The sequence below is a fragment of the Clarias gariepinus genome, chromosome 5 (assembly GCF_024256425.1).
Source record: "Clarias gariepinus isolate MV-2021 ecotype Netherlands chromosome 5, CGAR_prim_01v2, whole genome shotgun sequence".
Lineage (NCBI taxonomy): Eukaryota > Metazoa > Chordata > Actinopteri > Siluriformes > Clariidae > Clarias > Clarias gariepinus.
In genome coordinates, this window is record NC_071104.1 from 21,199,372 (window position 1) to 21,209,026 (window position 9,655).

The following is a 9,655-nucleotide window of genomic DNA, read 5'->3' on the forward strand; positions in this document are numbered from 1 at the left end:
CAAAAATCTCACAAATTTCTCTCTTTTAACAAACAAAAAGTGTTGAAACCTGAACCTGAGTAATGATCACAAAATTATCATCATGCTGATAAAACAGCTGTTAAACAGGATGTTTAGTTTATAGAAAGACAGAAGATGTGAACCGGATATGGGGGTTGCACAAAATCTAAGACCTGTAAAGTAGTACGTACTGTACACTTGATTTTAACTTTTAACCAGGAGGGTAACAATAACTGCTGTTCCTTGCAATGAGTGATTTATTGAGAAGAAAATGGCTATTAAGTACATACTGTATTTGACCCTTACAGTATAATAAGCATTTATATTTAATAATTATTATAACATACTGCTATTGATATTGTGAAAGTCCAGTTTTAGTGTTGTACAGAAAGGGAGTTTCCAAAACCACTTAGTGAATGGAACAAAAATACTTGGTGCTTTCCCTAAAAGCAAAACCTAGGGTTAGGAAGTTTAACACAGTGGTATTTTACACACACACTCACACACACACACACATGCGCACCCTTGCGTCAGGGATTTTTCAATGTATGAGGAAGGTGTGTGGATTTGATTTCCTCTTTTGGCAGGTAAAATATTTATATTTTAAGAAGAATGTGTTCAAACAGAAGCAATACATAAAATATATGGCTAACAAAAAACACTGCATTTGATTTAAAAAAGCAATGTCAAGCATTTTTCTTTTCAAGTTTCTTATCCACATTTTATTAACATAGAAGCAGACGAGCAGTCTGACAATGTCAAGTAGGAAGTTAACACTACTGTCATTTCATTGCATGTGGATAATTTTTTTGTATAGCACATTCCATGGATGCTAGATTGGATTAAAATCTGGGGAATTTGGAGACCGGATCAACAACCTTGAACTTTTTGCCTCCTTAGCCCCCTTTATGTCAGGCCGCGATGTGCTGAGCGTTCTAATACCTTTTTATAATTTACATTTTTGAGCAGTTTTGCTGCATTGGCTTATCTGTGCGATCAGACCAGACCTTGATCTCCACAGGATCAAGGGCAGCCTCTCACTAGATTACTAGTATATAATTGATAATGTTATTCAATTAACAAGGATGGTGTCATTAGTGTTGTCATATCAGACCAATTAACAGACACAAATATAGAAAAGTACTGTAAATTTTATTAGTAATACAGCTATATGAACATACAATTCACACTTGTGTTTGTATTAAATACAAGCAGGCAAAATATCCCATAGGGAGTATTAAAATACAAATACACCAAAAGAAAACAAGCCAGGTGTAGATTTGAGTGCAGAAGAAATTTCAGTAACGTAGTTGCGTGTCATCACTACCCAAACTGTATATAACAAAATCATTTCACTAAATAAAACATGATGGCCTTCTAATATTTTACACATATTGTATCCCTTTAATAGTGTATAGAGGGGCGATATCAAGCACCAGTGACCTTTGAAACTATAAGTGGCAAGTAGATCATTATGCAGCAGCTGATACAGAGGTCCAGGGTGGAGCCAATCATTCTCCTTGTTTAAACAAGTTTATCTGCACAGTCTACTTGCATTCTCTGTTGTTTAAAAGGTATAAGGTAATAAGCTATGCTAAGGTAATAACTGTGTTGAAAATGCTCCCCTGTTGTCATCTTGTGGAACCTATTAATTTCAGATGTCAACACATACTTGTTTTTCCTGTTTAGGGCTTTTTGCTCAGGAAAAGTCAAACTTACTTAAATTTCAAGTACAATTTGACAAATGTGTGTATAATTATATATTTTGTATATTCCCAGCAAGCCTTTGCTGCCTTTTTTTTTTTTGCAAAGTCAAATGTGTAGAAATGTGCTTTAAAATGATTTATTTTCTATAAATATACATCACCTACATACACACTGTTCTGAATAGCACAAATACAGCCCTTATTTGACCATGGTCGGGGTCATTTGATACGACAGAGATAGGAAATATGTTAAACCCTAATTGAAAAGTGATTTTCATTATGAAATCCAAAAATATGAGTGCTACATCTCTGCTCTGTTTCTGGTTGATTATATACTTTGTCTTGCAACACTTTCATCTCCACTGACAGCTCACTTTTTTTTCTGTAGACAAATTTCCAGTCAGATCTTCCTTATATTAGGACAGCTACCAACCAGGGAGGCTGAAAGCCAGCATGTATATCCGCTACTGTAAGTCTTGTGAGGATAGAGCTACCTATTTGAACTCACTTCTATTTGAATCTTTGCATAAAAGAGCCACCAGGGAAGTGTTTTAATTCAGATACTATAAAGTATCTTGGAATGCAGGTATTTGCCAGTTAAATGCATATAAATCTGAATCTGTTAAAATATATATACATGTATACACACAAGGGATATGTATTACAGTGATCAACAATAGTAGAAACAATTATCTGCATGTTTACAGATTTCTAATGCCCTGTGTTGGTGATCAGCTCACTTTCCAAGCGGTCTTCACAGTAAGGTCATGTCATAATTATTGGCTCACCCAATATGCATTGTGTTACTGGTCACACATGAGTGACATCCATCATAGGCAGTTTTGATTGTGGATCTCGGATTACCACCTGCAAAATTGCAAAAAATATTAATTAGCCATTGTTATACATATATTGCTATAAAATGAGGGTTTGAGGTAAAGTTAAGTTTTACATGAGTATTTGGTGACAAGAAATCAGAAAAAGATTAAGTAAGTTCCTTGAGAAAGAAATCAAATGAAATTTTATGATATGCAATTTAATGATAATTTAATTTTTTTTTTTTAAACAGTATGTAACTTTGCAGTTGTCATTCAAAACAGTCCATATTCCATGACTGTACCTGTTATGAGCCTTGTTTGTAGAGTCATAATATGTAATAAATTAAACAATTTGTACCATTTTTGGTCTTTTCTGCCGTTGCCTTCTGATAAGAAGAGTCACAACCAGGACAGCCAACAGAACCACTATCAGTGATAAGGGAACTCCAACAGAAAAACCTGTATGAGGTACAAGTCAGGTTAAGTGCCTTTTTAACCATTTACAGCTGGTACAGTACATAGTGAAATGAAACAATGTTCCACCAGGGCTTTGGTGCTACATAAAATAACACAGAACAATAGACTACACAGAATAAAATAAAACTCATCAACACTCATAATCCAATATAACATTGATGGTGTTAGCTTGTTGTTTTTTTCTCAGAATATTAGTGAATGTTTGATCAGGATTATTGTTGAAAGAGATTTCTGTTTTAAATATTTTTGTAACAGTTTTATTTTAGATGTTATCATATTCAGTTACTATTAGGATCATTATTACACTAACAAACCCTAAGGGAGAGATATGGCCATATTAGGTTATAGACTAAATAAGACAGACATTCATATAGGAAATAAATCAAAATCAATGATCACTAATGACAGTACTACTGATACTGTACTCACTTGTAGTTGAATGGCTGAGAGGGCTAGGGTTGGGGATAGCATCTAGACAATGAAATCAATATCATTACATTACACACCAGTCATTTAGCATTTCTACTCAACATGATACAGTGCTGTTTGATCAACCTGTGCACTAAATTATAATTTAAAGAACCTTAAACTTTAATGGCTTGCCTTTAACTGTTAGTTGAACATGCAGGTCTTTGAGGATGTTCGTATGTTTAAATATGTAGCATGTAAACGTCTTCGAATCATTCAAGGACACATCACGGAGAAGTAGCGAGCAGTTTCCTTTGGTAAATGACATAAAGACTTGGGTCCTGGTTCGATAGGATTCATTTATTGTATCATTCAGCTCACAACAATGGTTCACCACTATCTCCTCGCCAATCTGCCATACCAGGCTTTCAGTATCTTCAGAGCAAGGGCATGGCAACATCACGCTTTGCCCAACAGAGGCAGTCATATTCTTTATTGACTCTGCTGCTACGCTGTCTGAAACATAAAGAGATCACAAGATTTAGCAAAAAAAAAAATTCAGATAAAAAACATGGAAACTGTGATAAAAGCAAAACTTTTGCAGGATTAATTCTCCATCAGTAACTGAGTATAGTAAATGAAGTAATTGTAGATAGAATATAGATATATGATCAAAATTATGGAGTTCATTTCTAATATTTCTTATTCATTGACAAATTATTATTTTTGAATTTAGCTGATTAGGAAATGTGTGATGTGCTTTCTCACTCTTCCATAACTGCACTTGTTTATTATTATTATTATTATTATTATTATTATTGCTATCATTATTAAAATCATTAACTTGATCAGACTTATTATTAAGCATTAACTTGATCAGGCTTGTGAATGTTGGGATTATTATCTTAAAACAAACTTGTGACTTTTATTCTATCAAACAATCAAATGCTCCCTCGAGCTAACATTTCCTTGATTCTGACATTTAATTTTTTTTCATTAACTATCATTAAATTGATCAGGCTTAATACAAATCAAATTAAGACAACCTAAAAACTATCATCTAGAAACCTCACTCTAAATTTGACATTCTTAAAATGTATTTGGTAAATGAAATTAAATGGGAACAGTCCGGACAAGACTTGGAAAAGAAACAAATTTTTTACAATAATGTGTGATTTCCACAAAAGACGAACAAAACCAAACTTGCAATCCCAACCTAAAGGCCTCATGTATAAAACATGCACTTACATGAGCTAGTCATTTTGTAATTGTGTGTTGACTGATAAAATAAAAGAACCTGGGCTTCAGGGATCTACCCACTAAGGAAGTTCACAAAAAGCATATAAAGAAAAATCATGAGCATAGAAGAATACTGCTTCTGGAATCAATGCCATCCATTGGCACAGAAAGTATTATGAGGAGAGATAGTGGGGAAAAAAATTGATTCTGAAGCTAAATCTATGATACCTTGAAATTAACTATAAACCACTGAATGTGTGGTTACATAGTTACATAGTTAAAATACACTAACACAAAGAGTTAATGGAAGTTCCCAGTACAAGAATAGAAAGCCTATGCTAGAAGCTATGATTTTTACTTCTAGGGAAGTGCGACCGACACACTGCCCGAATATACAGGGATTCATCATGCTACATTTTACATCTATTTTGATTAATTTAATCAAGCACGAGATTGGGTTAAAATGGGCAAAACATTCAATATGGATGGCAAAACTATTCTACACTCACACACACACCCACACACACACACACACACACACACACCACTAAAGCAATTAAAGCAGTTCTCAGACATCTAATTTTTGGTGTCAAACGTTGTTCTTCTTTCACTTCAAGAATCTTGGTTTTACAAAGATTACTTCCTTTCATACAATGAATAGCAATTTTTGCATTAGTTAAATTACACTCCTTCCCTTCCACATTTTTTAAACCTAATGGATGATTCATTATACAACTATCTAATATTACTTCTTATATGTTGAATTCAATAGTGTAACTCTGGTTGGGAAAAAGACTTTCACTCACTGGACTGTGAGACAGATGTAGAAGTGATGCTTTATATTAACACTTATCTACCCTTTTTTCTCAATTACCATTATTATTTAAACGAGCGTCAAATAATCCACTGCTGTTGTTTAGGTTTCAAGTCCTCACCCAGAAAATCATAAATCTAATATCTGAAACTGAGTAGTGGCTTACCCATGTGGGACATAGCCAAGATCCACACCACAATAGCAGTCCTAAAAGAAAAAAGAAAAAAAAAAGAAAAGAAAAAAAAAAACAGGTTAGTGTCAAATGTCCAGGTGTATAGCCTGATACTTGTTTAGCCAGAACTGAATGAGTGATGAAAGGCTGTATGAATGCAACAGAGTTTGCTGTGCATAGGAATGTGTGCATGTGTTTCATTATGTTTTGTCCAGTTTTAGAGATGGCTGTACCTTTAGCACAAATGTGTACTGTGTTTGGTAGATTTGGAACATTGTTTTATTTAAGTCCATGACTCTCTACCCGTCAGCATTATTAACAGGAAAGGTAGCACAGTGATTAAGGCATTTGACTACTGATTGGAAGGTCCCAGGTTTAAACCCCAGCACCTAGCAGCTTCCAGTTGCCACTGTTGGGCCCTCGAGCAAGGCGTTTAACCCTTAACTGCTCAGATGTATGATGAGATAAAAATGCAAGTCACTCGGGACAAAGGTATCTGCCAAAAGTCGTAAACGTAAATAAAGGTCCCTATATAAATGTTGGCAAATCTGTAATGGCAGTGTTCGCAGTGTTGACTACTTTGTACAAAAGGGCAGAGTTTCCTCATGCCTAATCACATCTATTAAAGCATGTGACCAGCAAATTCCCTCTGGGATTAATATTTTTTTATCTTTAAGTGCACTCTTAAACCTATCCTTGTTGAAATCTTCTTGGTTTTCTAATATTATTGGTTTTCTCCTGGTATGCTAGTATGTTTGGGTATCAGCTTGTGGTATGCCAAGTTAACAGAAATCTGAAACGCTTTTCTGTTTTGACATCCGGGTTCATGACACTAACTCTGCCTTACAAATCGTTCCAGTTTGTTGCTTCTCCTGTCCTAGAAGTTAATCCTGTAGTGATAATCAGTTAGGAGTTTGAAAGAAAAAAAATATGGATATAAAAATTATATATATTTGCATGTAACACAATATTGTATGACAAGGGCTTAAGAATTAGGTTGGTTTAGCCCATAGATTCCCAAAGACCAAGCCATGGACTAGTATTTTTTTTTTTCTTTCTGTGCTGCAACAGTAGGGCAGTGGATCTATTTGGTTTTGTTTGGCTAACTAGAACGGAAATGTTTAGCACATGAATCAGTTCAGAAAAACATAGGCAAGTAACTCTGAATAAGTTTTTTCAAATGTGCTCTCTCTCTATCTCACACACACACATACACACACACACACACACACACCGCTGCATACCAGGTATTATATATTGTACATACATACATACATACATTACAGACTGTCCACTTTTTATGCACCATGCTCTACGTACAAAAAAAAAGGTAATAACGTATCATCCATCTGAGTGTAATCTGAACACGTACTTCAACAGATGTGATTAGGCAAGAGGAAACCATGACCTTTTGTACAAAGCAGTATCACACATTAATTGCCATTTATATGGGGACCTATAAATGCTGAACAATTAACTAATATTAACAAATATTAACAAATTAACAAATATTAACTATTCAAGATACTGAACATTTAATTTCATTGTTTAAAATATGTTGAATCAAAAACATGTTTATTTCTTGATTGTCTGTACCAGTTGAAGTCTTTTCGCCTACAGTTTCTGTTAGTCTACTTCTCCACGTTTAACCCACTTCTGACTAGTTCATCTGTAAAGGGAGGTCACTTTCGATTAGGCGCCATTAAAGAATGTGCAATGCCACTTCTCTGTTCCGAAATGGAGGTAAAACACCCGGACTCCTTTCACACTGTACATTTAGACAAAATTGCCTTAACTGAGTCATATGTATACTATTGTGAGAAGTCTTGAGCTTTCTAATAGTGATTTCAACGGATCCTTTAAAACAAAACTAAACTTCGGAAACACGTAAAGACATGCGCAACGAAGCGTACAAAACACCCTGACTAAATCTACTACATATAAAACAAGCGCAACACAAAGAAAATATACCGGGGACAAACCTTGACATTGCTGTGTTTACGCGGTGTCCAGCTCCCTTGTGCGGTCTCTCTCTCTCTCTTCCTTTTTTATTGGCTACTTTCCTGCTATACTAAACGCACTGCCTTTCGCCACATCTATAATACCTCATCTAGAAATGTTCACTATCATAGGCGGAGTTTTTTTTTTTTAATGACATGGAGTGACACTCAAGCACACCAATCAACTATAACTTCAAAACCACTCACAGGTGAAGGAAATAGCATTAAAAGACAGAAAGTGAACATTCTATTTTCAAAGCAGCTGTGTTGGAAAAAGAAAAAAAAACATGCAGGTGTAAGGATCTGAACGTCTTGGACACGAGTACAGTATATTTTGGAGCATTGGTGACTCGTAGACCTTCAAAATACACCCAATGTACACCAATTGGAGCTTTGGTGACTCGTGGGTTCAAAATACACCCACTTGCTTCTTAGGGCTGCTCCCAAGCACAGTTAAAAAAGGTATGCATCAGGAATGACATCAGGCAAAAAACCTATGTCAAGTTGTATGTGGATCAGATGGTCCACTGTAGATACCCCTTGACTGATGAAGCTAAAACACATGTAAATAAATTTTGTGATTTTTTTTTTTTTTTTTTAATCAGTTGAGCGTATTTTGTATGAATTCCATTTTGGTCACATCTAAACACAGTTGCACATCCTCTCCAAGTTCACACTTTCATTTGATTGTCTGTCAAGTTCTTTGATAAAAGTATCCAATCAGTCAACCATGTGGCAGCAGCACAGTGCATGAACCCATGTAAATACAGGAGAAGAGCTAGAGTTCATTACCTTATTTTTTTAAAGATAAAAGATAAAATATCAGTTGGGAGTTTTCCAATCTTCAGTTGTTCAGTTTTGGTGAACCTTGAGTAGACTTAGCTTCAAATTCCTGTTTTTGGCTGATAGATGTGGGAGATGATGTGGTTTTCTGCTGTCGTAGCCAATCCACCTTAAGGCCTGACATGTTAAGGGCAGGTGTTTGTTCTGAAATGATTTTCTGCTCATTGCAGTTGTAATTTATACTAATTTGAGTTATTTAATTTGAACTTTCCTATCAGCATAAACTAGTCTGGCCAGTCTCCTCTGAACTTTCAACAAAAAGAATTTCTTCTTGCACAATGTTGCTTTCTAGATTTGTAAGTTTTTCCCAGCATTCTGTCTTAACTCTTCAGTCTGTTGTTTATAAACTATTTAAACAGCCCATTTGTTACCACCAACCATGGTCAAATTCACTAAGATCACATTTTCTTGCATTCCTATGCTTGATGTGGGCATTAACTGAAGCTCTTGATTTCTATCGGCATAACTTCAATGCTTTGCCGGCCCACTATGTTGTTTGGATAACTGGTTAAATTGAAAGTGAATTTTGGCTGTTCCTGTTAAATTGTGTAATGTCCTGTAGCTTGTGTAATTATACATAAGTTAATTATAACTGAGTAATTTGAATGGAAAAGAGTCATTCCACAAGTGGTGATAATGGAGGGTAACATCGATGTAAATTTTAACCACTAATTTTATGTACCCCATAAAGTTTGGACACACCTTCTAATTTAACAGTCTTTACTGTTTCTTTCTTCTTTCTAAATTTTAAAACAATGCTGAAGGCATTCAAAATACGCTAAACTGCAGCACTCGTCCGAAGCCCTGATACATATGGCATAAAAACTGTGCCAGGTTGTATACAGATTGGATAGTCCATTATGGCAACCTATTGATAGGTTAACATTTATTAACTGTGTGACCGTTAATCCACACACAATAGGCAATAATGACAGCACACACAAAAAAGAAAGTTTTATAAAAGTAAAAAAAATTGGAAATATCTGATTTAGCTAAGACACTTAGCTATGTTGGGCATTTTAAATTAAGCTTAGGTGCAGCCTGTTTGCTTTCATTTTTTCGAGGTGTTAAGCGCTAGGTTAATCCGAAACAAAATGTAAAAGTAACAATATAGAAACAGATTGAATTATTTCGTGACCTAGATTTGAGTAATGGTATAACATGGGCATCTGTGGCTC

General features: G+C 35.0%; 1 protein-coding gene across 1 annotated transcript; it reads right to left on the reverse strand.

The window, feature by feature from the left end:
- Nucleotides 1-1,133: 1,133 nt before the first annotated feature.
- On the reverse strand, nucleotides 1,134-7,732 carry si:dkey-192g7.3 (uncharacterized). Its single transcript, XM_053497437.1, has 6 exons — nucleotides 7,617-7,732; nucleotides 5,629-5,669; nucleotides 3,605-3,925; nucleotides 3,431-3,472; nucleotides 2,883-2,983; nucleotides 1,134-2,573 (listed from the first exon to the last, which is right to left on the reverse strand). Exons 1-6 carry the CDS (start codon nucleotides 7,622-7,624, stop codon nucleotides 2,517-2,519), a joined length of 570 nt encoding a protein of 189 aa, XP_053353412.1. The 5' UTR covers nucleotides 7,625-7,732; the 3' UTR covers nucleotides 1,134-2,516.
- Nucleotides 7,733-9,655: the final 1,923 nt, after the last annotated feature.